The sequence below is a fragment of the Chlorocebus sabaeus genome, chromosome 20, assembly GCF_047675955.1.
Source record: "Chlorocebus sabaeus isolate Y175 chromosome 20, mChlSab1.0.hap1, whole genome shotgun sequence".
Taxonomy (NCBI): domain Eukaryota; kingdom Metazoa; phylum Chordata; class Mammalia; order Primates; family Cercopithecidae; genus Chlorocebus; species Chlorocebus sabaeus.
Window position 1 is genome coordinate 7363706 of NC_132923.1, and position 26417 is coordinate 7390122.

Sequence of the window (26417 nt, forward strand, 5' to 3'; positions counted from 1 at the left end):
GTTCAGACAGCTTTGATGTAACAGAAAGAGCATGGTCCTTAGGTATAAAGAGCAGAGCCTCAGTCCCTACCTAGCCATTACCCAAGTCACCCTGGACAAGTCTTTTTGCCTTTCTGAGCTCCTGTTTGTTCATAGGCTTATGTCAGGGAGGAGATAAGTAAGAAAAAGCTCTTGGTGAACATTAGCGTGTTACACAAATGTAAGGTGGCATTCTCATTATCATCTTTCTTGACTAGAGGGGGCTGAGGTGGAGTGAGAGGATGCCTCATTCCTCATTGAGGAGCCTGGGAGGCCTCAATCCTGGAAAGCACCAGAGTCTGATGTTTGCCTGCTGGGCATCTCTCCCCCACAGCAACCATCCGGGAGCGGCCAAGCTCGGCCATCTACCCCTCCGACAGCTTCCGGCAGTCCCTCCTAGGCTCCCGCCGTGGCCGCTCCTCCTTGTCTTTAGCCAAGAGTGTTTCCACCACCAACATTGCTGGGTGAGCCTCTGTTTGGGGAAAGGGGCAGCGAGACAGTGTGGCAGTGGAGACCAGGGGCGTGCCGAGAGGTCCCTTTCCATCCCTGAGTTCAGAACTGTAGATAGACAAATAAGGAGAACTTAAGGGGGCTGCCTCTTGGATCCTGGCTTTCGTTCCCTACCTGGGAAGGGGTCTCTTGCCCATCTGCGGGTGATGCAGACAGCCTCCACTTTCTTCAGACATTTCAATGATGAGTCTCCCCTGGGGCTGCGCCGGATCCTCTCACAGTCCACAGACTCGCTCAACATGCGGAACCGAACCCTATCAGTGGAATCCCTCATTGACGAAGGTGAGCAGGCCTGGGCCCAGGGGAGCCCTGAGGAAGATGAAGAGGGGCTGGGGATGAGGGGCTGGTAGGAGTAGCCTGGAAGGGCAAGGAGGGAAGGGATCTAGAGAAGGGCCAGGGACCCGGGAAAGGGAACTCAAGACCTCTGAGTTGCTTGCCCTGCAAATGTCCAGCAGAGGTAATCTACAATGAGCTGATGAGTGACTTTGAGATGGATGAGAAGGACTTTGCAGCTGACTCCTGGAGCCTTGCTGTGGACAGCAGCTTCCTGCAGCAGCATAAAAAGGAGGTGATGAAGCAGCAGGATGTCATCTATGGTGAGCCAAGACCACCCAAGTCTTCCTCTTCCTTCACCAGGTCCTGTTTACGTCCTTCTTGGGTTTTTTTTTGTTTTTTGTTTTTTTGAGATAGAGTCTCACTCTCTCAACCAGGCTGAAGTGCAGTGGCATGATCTCGGCTCACTGCAACCTCCACCTCCCAGGTTCAAGCGATTCTCATTACAGGTGCCTGCCACCATGCCGGCTAATTTTTGCATTTTTAGTAGAGACAGGGGTTTCATCATGTTAGCCCTGCTGGTCTCAAACTCCTGACTTCAGATGATCCACCCGCCTCAGCCTCCCAAAGTGCTGGGATTACAGACCTGAGCCACCGCACTTGGCTGTGTCCTTCTTTCTACCAGCACCTACCTCTCAAAACCCTTTCCCTTATATCCTCTTGGCCTACAAGACCCTGCCTGGTATCCCACAGGTTGCCCACTAGGTCCCCACCTCTTGATGCTGTTGGTCTCCAACACCCTCTCTTTATCCCTTCTTTATCTCAATCTTCAGTCTTTACTCTGTGCTTATTCCATGCTTAACACCGTGCTGGAGACTGTGGGAAGCCTTGACATGTAGAAGACATATGGTTCTTACCCTAAAATAGCTCACAGCTTGAGATGATAAGGTGTAAAGATAAAAAATGGAACTGGGCGTGGTGGCTCATGCCTATAATCTCAGCGATTTGGGAGGCCGAGGTGGGAGGATCACTTGACGCCAGGATTTTGAGACCAACCTGGGCCATAAAGCAAGACCTCTATTCTCTCAAAAATATTTTTAAGAACTAGTCAGGTGTGGTGGCATGTGCCTATAGTCCCAGCTACTTGGAAGGCTGAGACAGTCCCAGCTACTTGGAAGGCTGAACTCTTGAGCCCAGGAGTTCGAGGCTGCAATGAGTTCTCATTGTGCCACTACACTCCAGCCTGGGCACCAGAGCAAGACCTCATTTCTGGGAAAAAAAAAAATAATAAATTTTTTAAAAGATAAAAATGATTAGAAAATGATCTTAGATCATAATAATGCAGAATATTAACCTGGAAGGTACCTTGAAAACCTCACGCGAACTGTGAGGTCCTTATCCTAGGGCCCCACCAGTTTTAGCCAAGTCAGGGTAGAGGCCAAATGTCCCATTGTCCCCCACAGAGCTAATCCAGACAGAGCTGCACCACGTGAGGACACTGAAGATCATGACCCGCCTCTTCCGCACGGGGATGCTGGAAGAGCTACAGTTGGAGCCGGGAGTGGTCCAGGGCCTGTTCCCCTGCGTGGACGAGCTCAGTGACATCCACACACGCTTCCTCAGCCAGCTATTAGAACGCCGACGCCAGGCCCTGTGCCCTGGCAGTACCCGGAACTTTGTCATTCATCGCTTGGGTGATCTGCTTATCAGCCAGGTGGGAAAAGGCAGGACTCCTGGGTGACATTCGTGGAAGGAGGTGTGACTGGGTTGGGCATTTCTTGGGTCTAAACTCTAGGGGTTGGAGGGGAGCCAGGGAGAGCTGGAGAAATAGGAAGCCAACCTGTTTGGCAGGAGGCCAGAGGTGTGTCCAGTGGGTAAAGTGTGGCTTTGGGGGAATGCTGACCTAGCCTTGCTCCACCAACTTCTAGTTCTCAGGTCCTAGCGCGGAGCAGATGCGTAAGACCTACTCGGAGTTCTGCAGCCGCCACACCAAGGCCTTAAAGCTCTATAAGGAGCTGTATGCCCGAGACAAACGCTTCCAGCAATTCATCCGGGTGAGCAGACCTCTCCAGATCCCATACTCATGACTCAAACCCACACCCCCGACTCACGGAGGTTGTGCCTGTGAGCTGCACCCACATGGAGGTCAGGCATTCGCCACCCGTGCGGACCATCCACATGTGGATCCTGTCAGCAGGAACCCCTCAGAATGCTAGAGCACGCTGTGGTAGTTTCCCAAGTACTTTTTGCTCCTTCAGTTGGTCCTCACAACAAACCTGTGGCGTTGTTATCCCCATTTTCCAGATGTGTCACTTAGGCCAGTGAGAGGTAAATGGCCACAGCAGGGCCAGCACCAGAGCTCAGGCACCAGGCCTTTCCGTTGCCCTCCCCTCTGGCCCTGAGCCCTGCCTCCTCCCTCGTAGAAAGTGACCCGCTCTGCTGTGCTCAAGCGGCACGGGGTACAGGAGTGCATCCTGCTGGTGACTCAGCGCATCACCAAGTACCCAGTACTCATCGGCCGCATCCTGCAGCATTCCCACGGTGAGTAGGCAGGCCCAGGAGAGGGCCGCTGGGAGACAGCCACCTGGGGTGAGGAAAGGCTCGGGATGACCACAGGAAGGGTGGGGTCAGGTGTGAAACCCTGGGCAGCCCCTAAAGTGGAATCAAGACACGATGGGAACGAAACGGGGGTGTGAGTGAAGCTGGTTGAGCCGTCCCCCATGCCAACCCCCGGTGCCAGGGATGGAGGAGGAACGCCAGGACCTGACCACAGCACTGGGGCTAGTGAAGGAGCTGCTGTCCAATGTGGACCAGGATATTTATGAGCTGGAGAAAGGGGCCCGTCTGCAGGAGATCTACAACCGCATGGACCCTCGGGCCCAAACCCCAGTGCCTGGCAAGGGCCCCTTTGGCCGAGAGGAACTTCTGCGGCGCAAACTCATCCACGATGGCTGCCTGCTCTGGAAGACAGCAACGGGGCGCTTCAAAGGTCAGACCTGCTTGGCAGACTAGGCAGGAGTTCAAAGTCAGATGGAGAGTGGGAGATGCCTTCAGGCCTTAGAATCAACCTCTTTTTATGCAGCCCATACGACAGTGAGACTCAGTGGGAGAGAAAAATGGGGTCTCTGTGGCAGCAAAAGCCTGAATTCTGTAGTTAACTTTGTGGACCATACAGGGCCTTCCCTATCAGTATTTTATCATCTCTTTGGTCCTTGAATGCCCAGAGAGCTACTAGTTTTACTGAGGAAGACAAAGAAGCTCTCAGACTGGAGGACAGGATCAGCTGTTACCCCCGCCTGGAATCCCAGCTACCAGGGATGGGACTAAGCAGGAGCTTTGGGGAGTGCAGCCAGAGGAGGCCCAGAGGAGGGGACTGAGCCGGTGAAGGACAGGCAGGGAGGAGAAGAGACAGCGGGGCAGAGGGGGCAGATCAGGGGCCAGGGCACACTTTCCCAGGTTCTCTTTCCAGAATTTGTCTGCACTGGTAAAGTCTTTCTCACCTAAATCAAAGCAAGAGAATAGCAGGCCTTGGCTTTGGGGATGAGATGTGAGGGACAATAGGAAACTGTAATACCTGAGGCTCCTGAGGCCAGAGCCTGCCTGAGCCTCTGGACCTATGTCATGAAATCCCTGCTCCCTGGGTTTGGATATTGTCAGTCTTCACCAGTCTCTTTCCTTTATCCCTTTCTCTCCTTCCCATCCCTCCCACGCAGCAGCTAAGAATATAAACCATAGGGGATTAAAAATAGCAAGGCTGGAGAGCGTTATTTCTGAAGCATTTAGCAAAAGCCCTCCCCTTCTGTGTGCCCACAGTTTAGTAAAATCCCCAAGGGCAAAGGGGGAGTGTATGTTTTCTCTCTTTTTTTTTTTTTTTTTTTAGAAACAGGGTCTCGCTTTGTTGCTCAGGCTGGGATGCAGTGGTGCAGTCATAGCTCACTGTAACTCAAAACTCCTGGGCTCAAGTGATTCTTCTGCCTTACTTAGACTCCTGAGTAACTGGGACTACAGACCTGCACCACCACACCCAGCACATTTTAAAATTTTTTGTAGAGACAAGATCTTGCTATGTTGCCCAGGCTAGTCTTGCTCAAACTCCTGGCCTCCTGATTGTCCTGCCTCAGCCTCCCAAAGTGCTGGGATTGTAAATGCGAGCCACTGTGCCTGGCCCTGTGTGTTTTCTTGATTGTGACATTCAAGTTTTATGGAATTGATTTCTGTTTCCTCCCTCAGTCTTGGAGTGCTGATCCCATAGGATCTGAGAGCTTGGAGTGTGCAGCAGAGAAGGAAATTGAAGCAGGGGCCTGCTGGGGTTGAAGGAGACGGATGGGTGAGGGATGATCTTTCAGTCCTCTATGAGAGGAAGGAAACTTTCTCCCTCCCTACCAAGCTCAAAATTAGAAGTGGGAATATGTCAGGACAGGGAGAATTTAGGTCAGATAGCCATAAAGGTCTTCCACTAGTTAGATATTAGAAATGGAATTTAAAGGCTAAAAAGTGTGGTCCAGGCTGGGCACGGTGGCTCATGCCTGTAATTCCAGCACTTTGGGAGGCTGAGGCGGGTGGATCACTTGAGGTCCGGAATTCGAGACTAGCCTGGCCAAGATGGTGAAACCCCGTCTCTACTAAAAATACAAAAATTAGCTGGATGTGGCAGTGCTCACCTGTAGTCACAGCTACTTGGGAGGCTGAGGGATGAGAATCACTTGAACTCAGGACGCAGAGGTCACAGTGAGCAGAGATCATGCCATTGCCCTCCAGCCTGGGCGACAGAGCGAGACTTGGTCCCAAAAAATAAAAACTAGGCCAGGCACAGTGGCTCATGCCTGTAATCCCAGCACTTTGGCAGGCCAAGGCAGGCAGATTACTTGAGGTCAGGAGTTTGAGACCAGCCTGGCCAACGTAGTGAAACTCCGTCTCTACAAAAATGCAAAAAATTAGCCAGGTGTTAGGGCACACGCCTTAATCGCAGCTGCTCAGGAGGCTGAGGCAGGAGAATCGCTTTTACCTGGGAGGCGGAAGTTGCAGTGAGCCAAGATGGTGCCGCTGCACTCCAGCCTGGGTGACAGAGCGAGACTCCGCCTCAAAAAAAAAAAAAAAAAAATTTAAATTAAATTAAATTAAATTAAAAATAAATAAAAAATAAGAGTATGGTTCCTCTTGCTCTGGGAATCCTTATGAATCTCACAAAAATCTTGGACCGTGTCACCCAAAAAAATACACACGAGTTATGTTGATATGTAAAACTGTTTACACACCTTCAGAAGGTTTACAGTGTCCCAGGGGGTCTGTAGGCCCTAGGTTAAGAAATCTGAGTCAGTTGGGTAGAAAGGGTTTTCCGTAAAGATACTGAGTGATCCCTGTGGTTCCCGCTAGCCCACGATGCTGTTTTGTCTGATAGCACATGAATCTTTCTCTGCCCTGCCCGCTCCCCTACACCGTTTTTAAGCTGTAAGAATGTGTGACCAGGTGCAGTGGCTCACACCTGTAATCCCAGCACTTTGGGAGGCCAAAACTGGTGGATAAACCTGAGGTCAGGAGTTTGAGACCAGCCTGACCAACATGGTGAAACCCCATCTCTACTAAAAATACAGAATTAGCCGGGCGTGGTGGTGCATGCCTGTAGTAGTCCTAGCTCCTTGGGAGGCTGAGGCAGGAGAATCGCTTGAACCCAGGAAGCGGAGGTTGCAGCGAGTCAAGATCGCGCCATTGCACTCCAGCCTGGGCAACAAGAGGGAAACTCTGTATCAAAAAAATAAATAAATAAATAGGTGAGGGGTGAGAGGTCTGAAAAAGTGGAAGCAGCCAGAGGGAAGAGAGGCCAGGAAGAGGGAAATTGGGAGCTCTAACCTGACGGGATAAACCTGGTCCTTGGGAAAGAGGGAAACAGCTGCTCAGACTGTCTAGTGCTGACTGTCCTCCCACCTTCATTCCCTGCCAGATGTGCTAATGCTGCTGATGACAGATGTACTGGTGTTTCTCCAGGAAAAGGACCAGAAGTACATCTTTCCTACCCTGGTGAGACATTCATTCTTCACCTTTCTCAGCACAGACAAGTGTTTAAGCTCTTCTTGCTTTCCTGCCCAAGCCCATGAGAGCTCTGGAATCCCCCAGAGTCAAACAGCTATAATTGTTACTATTACTGTAATAATAAAAAATAAGAGCAGCTCACAGGTATTGTTACTGTGCACAGGCACTTTTACACCTGTGGGAAAAGATTCTTTTCGTCCTCATTTTATAGATGATGAAAGTAAAGCTTCAAGTCAGTTAAATAATTTGTCAAGGGTTGCACACATTTCTGAGTCCCTTCTGGCTGGCACCAGTGCCTGGCTCTTAACTGGTATTGTAAGATGACTCTTCAGTTCTTTCAGTCCTTGTCCAGAAGGATTGAAGGCCTAAATATGCCAAGAGACAGGATTCCCAGGCTTAATCCTTCCTCTCCCCTGACTGGCAGGACAAGCCCTCAGTGGTATCGCTGCAGAATCTAATCGTACGGGACATCGCCAACCAGGAGAAAGGGATGTTTCTGATTAGCGCAGCCCCACCTGAGATGTACGAGGTGCACACAGCATCCCGGGATGACCGGAGCACCTGGATCCGGGTCATTCAGCAGAGCGTGCGCATGTGAGTGTCTGCCTGCCACCTGCATGTGCCTGTGACCTCAGGGTACCTGCAGCATTAGATCCCAACCATAGCACTCCCTGGGAACAGAATCCAGCATTCAGACATGTGGGGGAAGAGGTTGAGGGAGAGACAAAATTGCCCAATACTGGAAAGGTTACCTATGTTCTTATGTCCTATAAAGTCACATTTTATACATTGCCAACCTCAACTCCCTTTCAAGTACAGCATGAGCTGACAAGCAAAGGAATACTTTGAGCTATCACATGGTGGCATACCTGCCAGCCGACAGTACAGTTTCAGCTACATTCACATCTTCATCTGTAGGCAGAGGGCTGTTATTTGGATTGTATTGCATTTTACGTTTATTTTTCTAAAAATGAATGAAAAAGAGGATAATGAAAGCATCAATGCTAGAGAGGAACAAGTCTCATAAGCAAACTCAACACAATAGAAGCAAGAAGGAAATCGGTGTGTCAAAGCAGCAAATCTTTAGCTTCTATTGGACACACATTAGATTTGAGGCAGTCAACTATGTGTCTAATTGTAATGGGAAAAAACATCAAATAAAGGACAGGTAAGATGTTTAAAATGAATTCTGGAAGATTATGCCTAAAGAATAAAGTATAATTCTAATTCAGATTTTTTTTTTTTTTTTTTTTTTTTTTTTTGTATTTTTAGTAAAGACAGGGTTTCACCATGTTGGTCAGGCTGGTCTTGAACTCCTGACCTCGTGATCCGCCCACTGTGGCTTCCCAAAGTGCTAGGATTACAGGTGTGAGCCACCACACCCGGCCCTAATTTTAATTCAGATTTTTATAGTTTTTCTTTCTTTTTTAAATTTTTTTATTTTTTTGAGACAGTCTCACTCTATTGCCCAGGCTGGAGTGCAGTAGCACAATCTCAGCTCACTGCAACCTCCACCTCCTGGATTCAAGTGATTCTCCTGCCTCGGCCTCCTGAATAGCTGGGACAATAGGCACCCACCACCACCCCAGGCAAATTTTTTTTTTTTTTTTTTTAAATATAGAGTCTCTGTTGCCAGGCTGGAGTGCAGTGGCATGATCTTGGCTCACTGCAACCTCCGCCTCCTGGGTTCAAGTGATTCTCCTGCCTCAGCCTCCCGAGTAGCTGGGATTACAGGCTCGTGCCACCATGCCAGCTAATTTTTGTATTTTTAGTAGAGATGGGGTTTCACCATGTTGGCCAGGATGGTCTTGATCTCTTGACCTCGTGATTGACCCACCTCGGCCTCTCAAAGTCCTGGGATTACAGGCGTGAGCCACTGCACCCAGCCAAATTTTTGTATTTTGTAGACACGGGGTTTCACCATGTTGGCCAGACTGGTCTCAAACTCTTGACCTCAGATTATCTGCCCACCTCAGCCTCCAAAAGAGCTGAGATTACAGGCATGAGCCACCACGCCCAGCCAAGATTTTTATAATTTTTCTTTAGCTTTGAGGGAATCAGTTCTCCTCAACTTTATAATTTGTAAACCTTTTTTTTTTTTTTTTTTCAACTTCTGCACGGTGGAATTTTGAAAAAGATTTTTAGAAATGCATATTAAAGTACGAAATTGCAGGCCGGGCACAGTGGCTCATGCCTATAATCCCAGCACTTTGAGAGGCTAAGGCGGGTGGATCACTTAAGGTCAGGAGTTCAAGACCAGCCGGCCAATATGGTGAAACCTCGTCTCTACTAAAAATACAAAAATTAGCTGGGCGTGGTGGCATAAGCCTGTAATCCCAGTTACTCGGGAAGCTGAGGCAGGAGAATCGCTTGAACCCAGGGATGGCGGTTGCAGTGAGTCAGGATTGTGCCACTACACTCCAGCCTGGGCAACAGAGTGAGACTCCATCTCCAAAAAAAAATTATGAAATTGCCTATTCCAGGAAAGCAGTTCAAAATAATTTGTCCTGTTAACAGTAGATCTGTAGTGGCTTCTTTATGAATAGTATTAATATTTGTACTTATGGCCAGGCGCTGTGGCTCACACCTGTAATCCCAGCACCTTGGGAGGCTGAGACAGATGGATCACCGGAGTTCGAGACCAGCCTGGCCAACATGGCGAAACCCTGTCTCTACCAAAAATATAAAACTTAGCCAGGCATGGTGGTGTGTGCCTGTAGTCCCAGCTGCTTGGGAAACTGAGGGAGGAGAATCACTTGAACCTGGGAGGCAGAGGTTGCAGTGAGCCAAGATTGCATCACTGCACTCCAGCCTGGGCGAGAGAGCAAGACTGTCTCAAAAAAAAAAAAAAATCGTAATTGTGGAAATTAATAATATTAATTGTAATCGATTTAATGAGCTTCTGTTAAATGTTCAAAGCACTTTAACATTTCATTTAATCCTAATGAAAAACCTATGAGGAAGATATTACCTTTCTTTTTCTTTTTTTTTTTTTTTTTGAGACGGAGTCTTGCTCTGTCACCCAGGCTGGAGTGCAGTGGCTGGATCTCAGCTCACTGCAAGCTCCGCCTCCCGGGTTCACGCCATTCTCACCTTTATTTTTCAAATGAGGAAATAGAGAGGTTACCACCTGGTAAACAGTGGAGCCAGGATTTGAATCCTGTTTGCTTGATGCCAAAGCCTGTACTTGACCCTCTGCACTGTGCTGCCTTTCCAAGAGACCTTGGGAGAGATACATTTCAGTAAACGCAGATAATCAGTGCTAAGAAATGAGAGGTCAGCCAGGTGCAGTGGCTCACACCTGTAATCCCAGCACTTTGGGAGGCCAAGGCCGGCGGATCACCTGAGGTCAGAAGTTCGAGACCAGCCTGGCCAATGTGACAAAACCCCATCTCTACTAAAAATACAAAAATTATCCAGGCATGGTGGTGCACACCTATAATCCCAGCTACTCGGGAGGCTGAGGCAGGAGAATCACTTGAACCCAGGAGGAGGTTGTAGTGAACTGAGATAGCGCACTTGCACTCCAGCCTGGGCGACAGAGCAAGACTCTGTCTCAAAAAAAAAAAAAAAAAAAAGAAAGAAAAGGGAGAAGGTCAAGACTGAATTAAAGCTAGGGTGTGAGGCTGAGGAGTCTTAGAAGAGGGAAGCATAAGGCATGTTTGGGAAGGAGGGAAGGCTGATTCTGATCTATAACCTAGCTTCTGTCTCCCAATGGCATGCAACTTGTTACCCCTCCAGATGCCCATCCAGGGAGGACTTCCCCCTGATTGAGACAGAGGATGAGGCTTACCTGCGGCGAATTAAGAGTAAGTCCACCCACAAGGAGCTCCTTAGTAATTTATAATACATTCACACAATGGAATATTATGCAACTGTTAAAAAGATGAGATGGCTCTGTGAGGGCTGGTATAGATCCACAGCTGAAACATATTAAGTGAAAAAAGCAAGGTTTAAAACAATGTAAAGTGTATACTACCATGTGTGTAAAAATAATATGGAAAACCAAGGTTGGATGAGTAACTTACTTTTTCACTGTAAGGCCTCATATTAGTTAGGGTATGATTAAACTGCTGTACAAAAAAAGACCAACAAAAATCTTCTTCCTTAAAAAAGGAAGTAGATTGGCCGGGCGCGGTGGCTCATGCCTGTAATCCCAGCACTTTGGGAGGCCAAGGTGGGCAGATCACAAGGTCAGGAGATTGAGACCATCCTGGATAACATAGTGACACCCTGTCTCTACTAAAAAATACAAAAAAAAAAAAATTAGCCAGGCGTGGTGGTGGGTGCCTGTAGTCCCAGCTCCTCAGGAGGCTGAGGCAGGAGAATGGCATGAACCCAGGAGGCGGAGCTTGCAGTGAGCTGAGATTGAGCTACTGCACTCCAGCCTGGACGACATAGCGAGACTCCATCTCAAAAAAAAAAAAAAAAGGTAGATTGGCTGGTGCAGTAGCTCATGCCTTTAATTCCAGCAGGATTTGGGAGAGGGAGGATCTCTTGAGGTCAGGAGTTCGAGAAACATACATAGCAACAAAACATACATAGCAAGACCCCATAGTCCTGGCTACTTGGGAGGCTGAGGTGGGAGGATTGTTTGAGCCCAGGAGTTCAAGGCTGCAATGCACTATAATTGCACCACTGCACTCCAGTCTAGGTAACAAAAAAAAAACAACCCAAAAAGGTAGAATATTATTGCTGTCAACGTAACAGTTCAAAGTGGGAAGTGCAGAGTAGTGGTGCAGCTCTGCCATCTTTAACGTGAAGTTTTCATCTCTATGTCATGTCTGAAGTGGCTGCTCCAGCTCCCACTTTCACACCTGTATCACACCTAGCAATGAAGCGTAAAGGAATAGAGTTTACACCCTTTTTTTCTTTTTCTTTTCTTTTCTTTTCTTTTTTTTTTTTTTTTGAGACAGGGTCTCACTCTGTCACCCAGGGTGGAGTGCAGTGGTGCCATCTCAGCTCACTGCAACCTCCACCTCCCAGGTTCAAGCGATTCTCCTGCCTCAGCTTCCCAAGGAGCTGGGATTACAGGCACCCACCACCACTCCTGGCTAATTTTTGTATTTTTAGTAGAGATAGGGTTTCACCATGTTGGCCAGGCTGGTCTCGAACTCCTGGCCTCAAGTGCTCCACCCACCATGCCTGGCCTATACCCATTTATTTTAAGAGCAGATCTGGAAGACGCTCATATCCATTGGCCAGAATGTAGTCACGTAGCAATATAGTCACGTGCAAGTCAGGCAGGAAAACATGGTTGTTAACTGAGCAGCCATGTGTGCCCAGATGAAACTTCTATGCATTTTCTCATTAAAGGAAGATGGGAAGAATGAACACTGTTGGACAACCTGCAACCCCTTGCAACCCCTGCCACAATCTTTTTTTTTTTTTTTTTTTTTGAGATGGAGTCTCGCTCTATTGCCCAGGCTGGAGTGCAGTGGTGAGATCTCAGCTCACTGCAAGCTCCGCCTCCTGGGTTCATGCCATTCTCCTGCCTCAGCCTCCTGAGTTGCTAATTTTTTGTATTTTTAGTAGAGACGGGATTTCACTGTGTTAGCCAGGATGGTCTCGATCTCCTGACCTTGTGATCTGCCTGCCTCGGCCTCCCAAAGTGCTGGGATTACAGGCATGAGCCACCGCGCCTGGCTCATAGAAACCTTTTTCTTTTTTAATAAATGCCAAAATAACAAAACGAAGTCTTGCCACACTGCCCCGCACTACCCCGTTTCCCCTAGGGCTGTCCTCTGCTGGCGCTCCTGCATATCCCCTAGGCCCTCTCATAGGCTCACTTGTTCCTTATCTGCAGTGGAGTTGCAGCAGAAGGACCGGGCACTGGTGGAGCTGCTGCGAGAGAAGGTTGGGCTGTTTGCTGAGATGACCCATTTCCAGGCCGAAGAGGATGGTGGCAGTGGGATGGCCCTGCCCACCCTGCCCAGGGGCCTTTTCCGCTCCGAGTCCCTTGAGTCCCCTCGTGGCGAGCGGCTGCTGCAGGATGCCATCCGTGAGGGTGAGGGAGCTCCCAGGGAAGAGTCTAGGCTCAAGCACTCACTGTCACAGAATATGGACATGTGAATAGACATGGACAAACACAGACAAGTGGGATGCCAACCCCATGAACCATAAACAGCCCTGAGTGCCTCTTCTGGGCCAGTTCCTGGGAAAGGCAGGGGAGGAGGTGTGGTCCTTACTGCTGCTCCATATCGTCCATGCTGCATGGACTCCTGCTGCCTCATAGGCATTTACTGCCCTTTACTTCATCAGTGGTCGTGTGAGTGAAACCCCACTGCCAGTGCAGGGGGCATTCCCCTGGATGCCCGAGTGCCCCACATGTAGGGGTGAATGGTATTCCCCTCAGGGTCCTGTATCATTCCTGCTCTCACCTCTTCCTCTTTCCCCACAGTGGAGGGTCTGAAAGACCTGCTGGTGGGGCCGGGAGTGGAACTGCTCTTGACACCCCGAGAACCAGCCCTGCCCTTGGAACCAGACAGCGGTGGTAACACGAGTCCTGGGGTCACTGCCAGTGAGTGCCAGGGCAGGGGACCAAGGTAGTAGGTGGGAGGGGCCAAAGCAAGTGGAGTGGTACCAGGGATCGAGTGGTATCAGGGCCTCAGGGAAGTGAGCTCAGCCATCCTTTTCTCCTTCTCAACAGATGGTGAGGCCAGAACCTTCAATGGCTCCATTGAACTGTGCAGAGCTGACTCAGACTCCAGCCAGAGGGTAGGTCCTCAAGAGGTTCTGGGACTTGGCAAGAGGGTGGGAGAGGGACAGCTAGCCTCTGGATCCTCAACACAAAGCTGTCAGGGGCAGGCACCCAGGATTTGTGTGCCTGCTGACTCCCCATTCTTGCCCATTTCTGCAGGATCGAAATGGAAATCAGCTGAGATCACCCCAAGAGGTGAGAAGGGAATTGATAGTATAGGAGACTAAAGGGAGGGTGTTCTTAGTCTGAGAAGTTAGAACCCAGTTTGGAGTAGGGTGGGGAAAGTGTCTACATCCAAGTATGTCTCCAGATCCTACTGTCCCCACACCTACCCTTGTTCAACTTTTGGGCAGTTCTCCCATCCTAAAGCTGGGGCCCTGTTCCCACCCCGTCTGTCCTCAGGAGGCGTTGCAGCGATTGGTCAATCTCTATGGACTTCTACATGGCCTACAGGTCAGTAGGGCAAGGGCTTGAATGGGGAAGGGGAGGAGCCAGGCTAGAGATGCCTGTTTAGGTAGAGCATGGTCATCCCAACAGGCCTTTCTAAATACCCTCCCAACCCAAGCTCTCCAGGAGCGATGACCTGGGCCTTGGAGGGGCGATGACCTGGGCCTTGGAGGGTGAGGGCAAGGGGTAGAAGAGGCACAGGGGCTTTTGATAAACCCTTCTGCCCACATTCTACCCCCAGGCAGCTGTGGCCCAGCAGGACACTTTGATGGAAGCCCGGTTCCCTGAGGGCCCTGAGCGGCGGGAGAAGCTGTGCCGAGCCAACTCTCGGGATGGGGAGGCTGGCAGGGCTGGGGCTGCCCCTGTGGCCCCTGAAAAGCAGGCCACAGAACTGGCATTACTGCAGCGGCAACATGCGCTGCTGCAAGAGGAGCTACGGCGCTGCCGGCGGCTAGGTGAAGAACGGGCAACCGAAGCTGGCAGCCTGGAGGCCCGGCTCCGGGAGAGTGAGCAGGCCCGGGCGCTGCTGGAGCGGGAGGCTGAAGAGGCTCGAAGGCAGCTGGCCGCCCTGGGCCAGACCGAGCCACTCCCAGCCGAGGCCCCCTGGGCCCGCAGACCTGTGGATCCTCGGCGGCGCAGCCTCCCTGCAGGCGATGCCCTGTACTTGAGTTTCAACCCCCCACAGGTAAGGTGGCCTGCAGTGGTGAACGGACCTGGGGTGGACATAAGGGTCCGTGGAGCCCAAAAGAAATTGGGCCGTTGGGGATTTGAGCCCAAATGCAATCAGGCAACCGACTTGAAGGATATTGAGATATTAGTTGGAGAACTGAAAAGAAATGTAGATGGGTGCAGGGGTGGAGGAAACTAACTCGGGTGGTGGTGCTGAAAGAGGCCAGTTGGTGGTGGATCTCCTGAAGGGGAGTCATGGGTGAGCCCCAGTGGGGAGAGCTGCTGCCTTCAGCCAAACAGAACCTCCAGTCTTCACACTACTCAGTCCCTGGCCTGCTGTTCTTCCTGCCCACTGTCCACAGCCCAACCGAGGCACAGACCGCCTGGATCTGCCTGTCACTACTCGCTCTGTCCATCGACACTTTGAGGACCGAGAGAGGCAGGAACTGGGGAGCCCTGAAGAGCGGCTGCAAGATAGCAGTGACCCTGACACTGGCAGCGAGGAGGAAGGTAGCAGCCGTCTGTCTCCGCCCCACAGTCCACGAGGTGAGACCCTGGCGGAGACATGGACCAGAGGTAGAGTGCAGCCTGCGTACAGGCCTTTGGGCTGTGGCTTCCAAATGGGCCCTAACTGACCTGTGAGGCTTATAGTAACTCTAGGGAGGGACTTCCTGTTTTGTCTGATGATGAATGGTTGGTGGAACTCTAAGAAGCAGGAGGGGCCTCTCTCCTCCAACTGGTTAGTGATTCCCAACCTTTAGAAGTAAAAATAGATTTTTTTTAGAAGAGGTATGGTGGCTCAGGCCTGTAATCCTAACACTTTGAGGGGCCAAGGCAGGAGGATCGCTTAAGCTCAGAATTTTGAGGCCAGCCTGGGCAACATAGTGAGACCCACCTCCTCTACCAAAAAAAAAAAATATATTCATTTATTTTATTTTATTTTTTTATTTAATTTAATTACTTATTTTTTTATTATTATTTTTTGAGACGGAGTCTTACACTGTTGCCTGGGCTGGAGTGCAGTAGTGTGATCTTGGCTCACTGCAACCTCTGCCTTCCAGGTTCAAGCAGTTCTCCTGCCTCAGCCTCCCGAGTAGCTGGGATTACAGGCACCCACCACCATGCCCGGCTAATTTTTGTATTTTTAGTAGAAACAGGGTTTCACTATGTTGGCCAGGCTGTTCTTGAACGCCTGACCTCATGATCTACCTGTTTTGGCCTCCCAACAGGTTGGGATTACAGGCATGAGCTACCATGCCAGACTAAATTTTTTTTTTTTTTTTTTGAGATGGAATTCTCGCTCTGTCACCAGGCTGGAGTACAGTGGTGAAATCTCGGCTCACTGCAACCTCTGCCTCCCAGGTTCAAATGATTCTCCTGCCTCAGACTCCCGAGTAGCTGGGACTACAGGCACATGCCTCCATGCCCAGCTAATTTTTGTATTTTTAGAAGAGAGAGGGTTTCACCATGTTGCCCAGGCTGGTCTCTATTTCTTGACCTCATGATCTGCCCACCTTGGCCTCCCAAAGTGCTGGGATTACAGACGTGAGCCATTGCGCCTGGCCTATTTTATTTTTTATTTTTATTTTTTTAAAATGGAGTCTCACTCTCACCCAGGCTGGAGTGCAGTGGTGTGATCTCAGCTCACTGCAACCTCCACCTCCTGGGTTCAAGTGATTCTCCTGCTTCAGCCTCTCGAGTAGTTGGGATTACAGGCATGCGCCACCACACCTGGCTAATTTTTTTTTGTATTTTTTAGTAGAGATGGAGTTTCACTATGTTGGCCAGGCTGGTCTCGAACTCCTGACCTCAGGTGATTCATCCACCTTGGCCTCCCAGAGTGCTGGGATTACAGGCGTGAGCCACCGTGCCTGGCCCCCCAAAATTTTTTTAATTAGCCAGGTGTGGTGGCGTGCGCCTGTAGTCCTAGCTACAGACAGTGAGAGTGAGGTGAGAGGATCGCTTGAGCCCAGCAGATTGAGTTGACAGTACTCTGTGATTGCGCCAGCCTGGGCGACAGAAAGAGACCAGGAGACCCAGACGCAGGATCTCGCTCTGAAATTTTTTATTTTAGAGACAGGGTGTCGTGCTGTTGCCGAGGCTGGACTCAAACTCCTGGGCTTAAGTGATCCTCCCAAGTAGCTGGGGCTACAAGTGCATGTCACTGTGCCTGGGAAGATATAGTTTTTGTGTTTTTTTTTTTTGAGATAGAGTTTTGCTCTGTCACCCAGGCTGGAGTGTAGTAGCACAATCTCAGCTCACTGCTACCTCCACCTCCCAGGTTCAAGCAATTCTTGTTCCTCAGTCTCCCGAGTAGCTGGGATTACAGGCACGTGCCACCACATACAGCTAATTTTTGGCACTTTTACTAGAGATGGGGTTTCACCATGTTGGCCAGGCTGGTCTCCAACTCCCGGCCTTAAGTGCTTCTCCCACCTTGGCCTCCCAAAGTGTTGGGATTACAATCATGAGCCACCAGGCCAGTTTTTAAAGTAAAAAAAGTTTCAAAGACCTTCAAGTTTTTATAGTTGGTTCATGAAATAAAAAATTACAAAAAGCTCTAACCTTAAAGTATTTTGTACTTTCCTAATCAGATTGTATCTTTGGATACTGTAAAAGTGTATCTGGTTCCTAGATGTGGATACCTCACTTACTGTGTTGCCAGAGGTTTTCCTCTCACCCAAGAATTTACAGAACCCTGTCATCCCTTCACAGCCCCAGAGCCCCCTGAGCCTGCAGATGGGGAGGCATTAGTATAGGGGTACAGTTCCTCATGGGAGTCTCTGCTCACTCACTGGCTTTGTCCTGTCCCCCTTCAGACTTTACCAGAATGCAGGACATCCCGGAGGAGACGGAGAGCCGCGACGGGGAGGCTGTAGCCTCCGAGAGCTAAGGGGGCCCCTCACCCCTGCCCTGTGCCCCACTGAAGAACATTACTGAGGGGGGCTAACCTTGGGGACTCCAATTTGCCAATGATGAGGGAACATTTGAAAGAACTGCAGATTGTCCTTGCCAGCTCTTGGGATCCTTAGATACCTGGGGCCATTTAAGAAGCTGGGGGAATTAGGCCACAACACCCCCTGGGGCATCCGAAAGCTACACCACAGATGCCAGTGGTTCATGCCTTCTTCCCTCCACTTTAGGAAAATTTATTTATTTATTGTTTATTAGTTATGGGGGGAGAGGGGAGATTTAAAGGACCAGGGACATGGGAACCAAGCCATAGGGATCAGAGGGCCTTGTCCTTGAACACTACTGGGGTATATTCAGGCTCATCCACGCAACTGCTGGGTTCTTGCCCTAACAACCCTCCCCTGCAACATCCGTCTTGGAGGAGAGGCTGCAGCCACAGAACCCTAACTGCCCTTTAAATAAAGGAGGGCTCTGGGCAGGGCCATGTCCCTTTCTCCTCTCCCCTCAACCTCTTACTGCTGTTCTCCCTTTCTCTGTCCTTCATGGAAGCCCTGGGAGATAACCTGGCTTCTTGGAGTTGATGGAATAGAGGTTGGGGTGGCCATAATGGTTTGTTGGGGGTAAGGGAAAAAACCCACAGGGACCAGAATGTTTTCTTGTTGTTTTGTTTTCTTTTTTGTACCAAAGTCAACTGCACGTGTTTTATATTTTTAAGAGATCGTAGGCAATTAGAAATCGAAGCCTCCTATCTCCACATCTCTGAAGAAGTTGAGGGGTAGGGGAGACAATGACTTCTACCTTCATCTGCAGTAACGAGGGGACCTATACTGACCTATTCCCCAGCCATTTGGAAACAAATTCTAGGGTGGGTTGGGAAATCTCCAGGAGCCCTGACCTCATCTTCCACCTCAGCAACCATGACCTGAAACCTCAGCGTGAATTTGGGGGATTTTTCAATGGAACCCCTGCCCCCAAATGTCGACCAGCCCCAGTTTGTTTTTTTTTTTTTTCTGCCAATTTTGTTGTTTTAAAAAAAATATATCAGGGAAAATTAAAAACCTGGAACTCCATAAGGTACTGTCTCCCATAATGTCTGCCAATTCTGAGGAGGATGGTAGGAGAGAACCAGGCAATGACCTAAGTTCCTCTGAAAGGGGCCTTTTCCTCTCACCACAAGGACAGCCTCTGCCTCACTGAAGAGAGGGGGCACTGACAAAAGTAACCAATGCAAATCTTTTTTTTTTTTTTTTTTTTTTTAATTCACAAACACAAGGATAGAAACAAAGGGGGCACACAGGTTCCAATGCTGGGAATTCCAGTATCAGGAAACGTGTGTTCATCGTATTTGTATGCCATGCTCAGCAATCACCTCCACCTATTGTCCCCATCCCCAGTGTCATTCATTGTCAGATCTAGCCCCCATAGGGCCCTTGTTCATCTCCATGATGTCGGGCCCTGGGGTTACCCGTCACAGGAGCTGCTCATATACTGTCCCTCTTTGAGAGGCAGTGAGAGATGAGCTGGTTTCAGTTCTTGGTTTTAGTTGGTTTTACTTCCTGTTTTCTGGTTGGTACTTACTTTGGGGCTGTGGGGGGAGGGGAGGAGGTGAGAGTCTAGGGTTGTATAAATGCTGGTATGAATTCACATCCCCGCTGGAGCCTGTGGGGTCAGATTAGCAGAAGGGGGCTCAGGCCCTCAGCTAGATAAAGGAATTGAAGTCACGTAGGGAGCAGGCTGCGTGAGCAGCCAGCACCCTCCCCTTCTGTAACTTTCATCCACCAACATCAAGCCTTTACAAGGTGCTTTCTCAGCCATTAAGGGGATCCTAAGAATGGGGAATTGTTCTCATTTTACGGGCAGGGAAACCCGGGTGCACAAAGCTTGCTAGGCCAGGAGAGGGCTGGCCTTCTTAGTTCCAGTCCACCACTTTTCTCCTTTGGCTACTCTGCCTAAACATACCAGGGCTGGCTGGGTGCAGTGACTCACGTCTGTAATCCCAGCACTTTGGGAGGCTGAGTTGGGTGGATCACTTAGGTCAGGAGTTTGAGACCAGCCTGGCCAACATGGTGAAACCCCATCTCTACTAAAAATACAAAAATCAGCCAGGCATGATGGTGGGCACCTGTGGTCCCAGCTACCTGGGAGGCTGAGGTGGGAGAATTGCTTGAACCCGGGAGGCAGAGGTTGCAGTGAGCCGAGATTATGCCACTGCACTCCAGCACTCCAGCCTGGGCAACAGAGCAAGACCCTGCCTGGAAAAAAAACAAACACTAGGGCTTCAGATTTCATACACAGGGACACAGGGCTCAGCAGCTGTCTGCCAGGTCAGCTGGAAGCAGCTCAGACCCAAAGGTGTGAGGGTGGCACCTTTAGGTGGGAAAGGAAGGTAGGTGGGGGTGGGGTGAGGATATTAGATAGCATGCAGAGACCACCAAGAAAGGGGAATGCAGGCTCTCCTAGAATCCCCGACAGATCCAGTGAGAGATGCTGGTCAGGACAGGACAGAACACGGAAACCTGGAGACAGCCCAGAGTGGGTGTGAAGTCCCCCGCTGCTTTCTTCCAAGCAGTGCTGTCCCTTCTGCCACCGTGCACCAACCCCCTCCTACACACATGCGCACGCACGCGCACACACACACAATCTTCAGCCCTAGAACATGGGGCACAAGCATTTGTCTGATGTGGTTACTCCTGAGAGCTAGGCCCCTTCCTCACATCTTTGACCATTGTGTCCCCTGTCCCCTCCCTAACCCACTTTTGGGAACCCACAGCCTTAACCTCTGTCCCTCCTGCTGAAGTTTCAAAGCCATCTGGCTTTGTGTTCCAGGGAGCCAGGGACCAGGTTCTCACCAAAACATTGCCTTCCTTCCATTCCAAGAGAAGCTCCAGGCTGCCTGCTCTGCCCAGCCCTCCCTTCTCCATCCTCCAGCTGCACCGTCCTCCTTCCACTCCCCCACAAGAGTAGGTCTTTGTGCATGCGTTCATCTCTAACTTGGACCTGTGTACACTTTGTCAATATTTACCTCTGGGGCCCGTAAAGCAGAGATGCCCCCAGAGGAGCCAATATCCGGAGCCCAGCAAAGCCGTCAGAGGGAGCTGCTGGGGTGGGAAGATGGGTGCTTAGGTGGGGAGGGATTTTCCATTGCCTGCATGGGCTAGGAGTTTTGGAACTAGTTTAAACATCATCAAAAAGAGGAAATTAAACAAGAGGCTAATTAAGTTCCTTTCACATTGCTTAATCTGTTGTGAATTGGGTGCCTCTTTGGAGCCGCCTCTGCCCAGCAATTAAAGGAAGTGGGACAGGGGGCACCTGGAGGCACTGTGGCTTTTCCCTTCACAGGGGGCTCTGCACTTAATAAGGTGGCAATGCTCCCAGCTGCTGCCCCAGGAGCCTGAGCAGCCTGTGTCCTCATAGGTTACAAGTCATGCCAGAGAGCCTGGGGGTGGGGCAGTGGAAGTGGGAGCTCTACCTCATCTTCCCTCTGCCTCCCTCCTTTCTAGGGTCTGCCTCCCAGAAAATGCTTCTAATGGCTAACCTTTATCATTGATGCATCTCAATACAGGAACCAAAGAGGAGCCCCTGTCCTGAAGAACACACCTTCAAGAGGGGCTTAGGGGTCAACCTCTGAGTTCTTTATGTGAGACTTTCATTATACCCCACTTCAGAGCATATACAACCATTCCAGATGAGACATGGTTCCCCATCCCCATCTCCCAGCTGTGCGCTTATTTCCTCCTTTCTCTCTGTCTCCATTTTACACAGGGTGTAAGAATAATAGCTCAACCGGGCGCGGTAGCTCAAGCCTGTAATCCCAGCACTTTGGGAGGCCGAGGCGGGTGGATCACTAGAGGTCAGGAGTTCCAGACCAGCTTGGCCAATATGGTGAAATCCTGTCTCTATTAAAAATACAAAAAAATCGGCCGGGCGTGGTAGTGGGAGCCTGTAGTCCCAGCTACTCGGGAGGCTGAGGCAGGAGAATCACTTGAACCCGGGAAGCGGAGGTTGCTGTGAGCTGAGATCACGCCACTGCACTTCAGCCTGGGCGACAGAGCGAGACTCTGTCTCAAAAAAATAAAATAAAATAAATAAATAAATAAATAAATAAATAATAGCTAACAGTGTATTTCACTGTTGAATCTTCAGTAGCCCATTTTACAGTTGAGAACAGTAAGGTACAAAAAGGTAAAGTACTGTGCTGGAGGTAAAGGTGTGAATCCAGGTGCTCTGATACTCAAATTGATACTCTGGGCTTTGCATTTGGGGCAGGGAGGAAGAGTAGCACCACTTTCTGAGGTCTCCGCTTTTCTGGTTCTACCTGCAGCCTGTTCTCCCAGCCCCCTCCCCTTTTTAATCTCTCACCTCCCTTCACCCCATGCCCCCCACATCTTTGATTTGTCATTATCTTCACTTCTTTCAAATCCTGATACAAGGGGAGACACACAGGCACTCTGTCAGCACCAGGGTTTTACACCCAGGGCCTGGCAGGTGCTGGGAATTCCAGCAGTACCCCACACCTGGCATCCCTTCAGGGGAACTACAGCTTTTGCAGCTGAGGTCTCTGTGGGCAGCAAGTTTCTGTGGTCACCACTGAGATGGTAAAGTGGGGACAGGGGATGCAGACATTTTTGGCCTTGATACTGGAGAAAGACAAGGGATACCCTGTTTTGAGGTGGGGAGTGGGTACAGAGGGACAGGGGCACTGACCTCTGATTCATTAGCCTAGAAGCCTTAGGGAAGTGTTTCTAGATATTTTTGCAGAAGGCAGAAATGGAGCAACAAATCCTTTTGTTCCATACTGCACTGGAGGTGGAACTGGGATAAAAGGTCAAGACAATTTGTGGATAATCCAGAGGTTTATTCTCAGATCCTCTTCTTTCCCATCTCCAAATAAAGACTTAAAGCTTTGTCACACCCAGCTCTGATCTGGGCCCCCGCCTCCCCCATTCACCACACCCAGAGTTGGGGATCAAAGATCAGACTTTTCCCTGCGGGCGCTGCAGCCTGGCAGAGAGGGCAGCTTCTCCCCAGGACTCGACGATCCTACACTTGGTGGATCTCAGAAAGAGGAGCGTGTTCAGCTTGCGCCCTTTACCCGGGTGTCCCTCTGTCCAGGTTGGTGAGCAGGGTAGAAGGGCGGCTCTCCGGGGGGTTGCTCGCGACCCACCGCCTGCCTACCTGCTTTAGGGCCACCTGTTGCACCCAGCCTCCGCCCTGGGGCCACAGCCTCGACCGCAGATCCCTGAAGGTGTCTGCCAGAGCCTGCCGAGGCTCCCGCCTCAGGAGACAGTACAGCACAGGATTGAGGCAGCTATTGCTGTGTGCCAAGCAAGTAGTGACAGGGAAGACATACGTCTGGATAGTATAGAAAGTACTGTTCCAGGGCACTAGGTCAAACTTCACCAGGACACCCCAGAGAGTGACCACATGGTTGGGAAACCAGCAGAGGAAGAAGGAAGCCACCAGGATGCGGACAGAGCGGGCCACGACCCTGCTGTCCTGCTGCCGCCGTTGCCGCTGCTGCAGGAAGGCCAGCAGCAGCAGGTAGCTGGTGGTGATGACGCCCAAGGGCACCATGAAAGCCAGCACCACCCTCTGCAGCTGGTAGGCCCCCAGCCAGTACCTGCTGGGGAAACGCAGTAGGCAAAGGCGCACACCACACACCTCACCCTCCACCCCGAAGACAGCTGTGGGCACCGTCACCAGGGCAGCCGCCACCCACACTGCTAGAGTGGCTATTCGGGCCCAGAAGAGTGAGAGGTGGGTGCCTGGCCCCGCAGCCATGGCCACCACCCAGTAGCGAGCAACGCTCAGCGCTGTGATGAGGAAGATGCTGGCATAGACGTTGAGGACAGTGGCCGTCAGAACCATCTTGCAGAGGGCACCTCCGAAGGGCCAGTGAAAGTCCAGTGCCGACTCAGCTGCCCAAAAGGGGAGAGTGAGTGCCAGTCCCAGGTCCGCCAGAGCCAGGTTGAAGACGAAGGTGTCTGAAGGTGGGCCAGGGGCTCTCCGGGCACAGTTACTCAGTACCCACAGCACCGCCAAATTTCCCAGCAAGCCAACGGCCCCCACAAGCCCATAGGCCAGGGCAACCATGAGCCTCAGGGCTAGGAATTTGACAGGCATCGGAGCATCATCAGCACTCAGCACACTGCCTCCAGAGGCATTGGCCCAGAACGTGGGTGGAGAGGCAGAAGTATTGACTGTGGGCATCGCAGGGCATCAGAGATTGGTGGCGCTGAGAAGAGAGGTCTGCAAGTATCTGCCAGACTGGCAGAGGCCACTGAAGGCTCTAGGCAGAAGGCTCTAGAACTAAGTCCTCTGGGGCCTCTGGTGAGCCCTGGCCCACGCCCACACCTCAGAGGGAGGGGTGTGGAAAGGACAACCCACCACCTCCCTGTTGGTCAAGATTGGTGGTGGGTGGGGCAGGGCGAGGCAGAGCCTGGGCATATGCGCATGCGCCTGCCTGTAAGAGGGACTCTAAATGGCAGAGAGGGAGGGGAGAAGGGAGAGTTACCTCACTATGGAGGGCAGCCCCAATCCTCCACCCCAGGGAGAGAGCTGGAGGTTCCCTGTCCCAGAGATAACAGGAACCAAACTAGAGCTGCCTCTGTTCCTAACAGCGTGCAGAGGCCTCCCTCCTCTGCAGAAAGTGTTCCCTTGAGGCCCAAAGGAAGGGGCCTGGGAGGTGGCATAGAGGCAGGGAATCAGCATGGGTGTCCAAGAGAGGAAAGAGCAGAGGCTACAGAGTCCCAGACCTGCTACTCACTAGCCATGTGACGGGAGAGTTACTTTACTCCCATAAACCTATTTTCTTGCTTAAAATTTTCAGGTAAGTGCTTCACAGGAGTGGCATAATGAAATGAGAGAATACGTGTGAAATAACAATTTGTATGAATATTATTTCAGAGGAGAAGTTTGAGGTGTTTGTGGCAGAAGGGTACTGAGAGGCTATTACCGTGCCCAGGGAACAGTGCCAACTAAAACAGGTTGGAATTCATCTCAGCAGCAGTAACCTTGAGGCTAACAGCAGGGAGGGAAAAGAGAGAGGAAGTCACAGCTTCCTGTTTCCTCCCCACTGGGAACACTGGGCCTGTGAGGGCCTGCATGGACCTGGGCATGCCCTCAGTTCTGTTCCTGCTCCTGATAATTAAATATTCCTGCTAACCTCTATCGCCGCCCTTTCCTCCTTTCCTGCTCTAGTCTGTGGACAGAGCTCAGCGGTCCCCCTACTTTCTCCTGCAAACCCCATGTCAGAGCTAAGGATCCTGAGATACGCCCTCACCACACCTCATCCTGTCTCCCCATGATCTCAATCATAACTGGAAAAAAAAAAAAATGCTTCACTGGGCCCTCCCCTTTCATTGCCTACATCTCTACCTACTGCAGAAGGAGCTGTGATGGGGACAAAGAGATGGCAGGAGGCGGGTAGGTAAAAGAGTAAGGCTTTCTCAAGGGTTCCAATATATTCAGCTCCTTCTTGTCCTCTGCCAGCTAATTAAGATAACGTTCGATGTTCAGTTCCCTTGGAGTGCGGAGGGAAGAGAGGGGCCCTTTGCAACAATAAATCAGCAGTGGGCTTTGTGAACACATAGGAGAAACCCAGAGGTGAGAGTGATCCAGGCTGGGTGCCAACATATTGGGGCTTTCGAACCAGGGATGATTATAAAGGGGGTGGCAGAAGGGGAGTGCCCAGCCTGAGGTCAGGTGAGCCCCACAGGCTACCTCCTGGCCTCGTGGCTGCTCCTGTGTGACTGTATTGTCACTGTCTCTCGTGGCCATGTCTACTCCTCTGCCCACCCAGAATTATCTTGCTAATCTGGCAGTTAAGATAACTGCTTGGCCGGGCAAGGTGGCTCACACCTGTAATCCCAGCACTTTGGGAGGCTGAGGTGAGTGAATCACCTGAGGTTGGGAGTTCAAGACCAGCCTGACCAACATAGAGAAAGCCTGTCTCTACTAAAAATACAAAATTGGCCAGGCGTGGTGGCAGGTGCCTGTAATCTCAGCTACTCAGGAGGCTGAGGCGGGAGAATCACTTGAACCGGGAGGTGGAAATTTTGGTGAGCTGAGATCATGCCGCTGCACTCCAGCCTGGGCGACAGAGTGAGACTCTGTCTCCCCCCCAAAAATAAATAAAAAACAACAACAAAAACTGCTTAATGCTTTGGACTTACTTTCTTTATTGACTTAGAGAAAAGAAAGTAGACCAGAATTCCAGGGTTGTGCTATTCATTTCAAACATCTGGTCCTCCAATCATTTCTTTACCTTTTTATCGTTTCTAGTCCTAAGCCTTTCCCTTAGTCTGAGACTAGCAACACCCGCTTGTGGTTATGTAGAGAGGTGTTGCCACCAGCTGGCCGTGTCTAAGAACTTCATTTGTCTAGTATTTCGTTCGTTCGTTCACTAATCACGGCATTCCCTGAACCCTTACTGTGTGCCAGGCACTGTGCTTGATGCTGGGAGACAAAAACAAAAAGTATAGTCACACTCTTCATAGAAAATAATAAACTTTTTAGATCGAAGGGATCTTTCAGACCATCTCGTTCAACTTCTTATTTTATGTAGAATGAGAGTGATTTGCCCAAGACCACCAGGGAGGTGACGGTAGAGTCAGGGTTTGAGACAAAAGTCTCTTGACTCCTAGGAGTCTTTGCCACTATCACGAACCCTGAGGGACACCGTGCCAGGACGTGGATGGAGGGACAGTGACAACACCTTTCGAGATGATTCTTCACTCACAGCTGCTGGGAGATGAGGAGGAACTAGATTCAGCAAAAATGCTTGTGCTGTCCCCCACCTTCATATTACCCTGTAGAGCCAGACTTTGCCAGTGCCATTTTCTTGTCTGTTTGTTTTTAC

At 50.6% G+C, this 26417-nt stretch overlaps 2 protein-coding genes across 18 annotated transcripts in view; one reads left to right on the forward strand and one right to left on the reverse strand.

Moving 5' to 3' along the window:
• Nucleotides 1–25669, forward strand: part of ARHGEF2 (Rho/Rac guanine nucleotide exchange factor 2) — a 45610-nt gene extending 19941 nt beyond the window's left edge. For 7 of the 17 annotated variants that reach the window (XM_037997785.2, XM_037997788.2, XM_073008289.1 and 4 more), the window contains 18 exons: nt 353–482; nt 701–810; nt 981–1124; nt 2265–2515; nt 2730–2855; nt 3225–3342; nt 3542–3790; nt 6740–6816; nt 7253–7422; nt 10570–10637; nt 12635–12835; nt 13229–13348; nt 13478–13545; nt 13688–13723; nt 13931–13981; nt 14217–14660; nt 15007–15220; nt 17464–25669. In XM_037997785.2, the coding sequence (XP_037853713.2) occupies nt 353–482; nt 701–810; nt 981–1124; nt 2265–2515; nt 2730–2855; nt 3225–3342; nt 3542–3790; nt 6740–6816; nt 7253–7422; nt 10570–10637; nt 12635–12835; nt 13229–13348; nt 13478–13545; nt 13688–13723; nt 13931–13981; nt 14217–14660; nt 15007–15220; nt 17464–17537 (2651 nt within the window). In that variant the 3' untranslated portion in view covers nt 17538–25669. The remainder of the gene's footprint in view (nt 1–352; nt 483–700; nt 811–980; nt 1125–2264; nt 2516–2729; nt 2856–3224; nt 3343–3541; nt 3791–6739; nt 6817–7252; nt 7423–10569; nt 10638–12634; nt 12836–13228; nt 13349–13477; nt 13546–13687; nt 13724–13930; nt 13982–14216; nt 14661–15006; nt 15221–17463) is intronic. The other 10 variants (XM_007976800.3, XM_037997793.2, XM_037997799.2 and 7 more) reach the window with 7 other exon arrangements.
• On the reverse strand, nt 22392–23839 carry RXFP4 (relaxin family peptide/INSL5 receptor 4). Its single transcript, XM_007976801.3, has one exon. The coding sequence runs from the start codon at nt 23765–23767 to the stop codon at nt 22646–22648; it is 1122 nt and encodes a 373-aa protein (XP_007974992.3). The 5' UTR covers nt 23768–23839; the 3' UTR covers nt 22392–22645.
• Nucleotides 25670–26417: the final 748 nt, after the last annotated feature.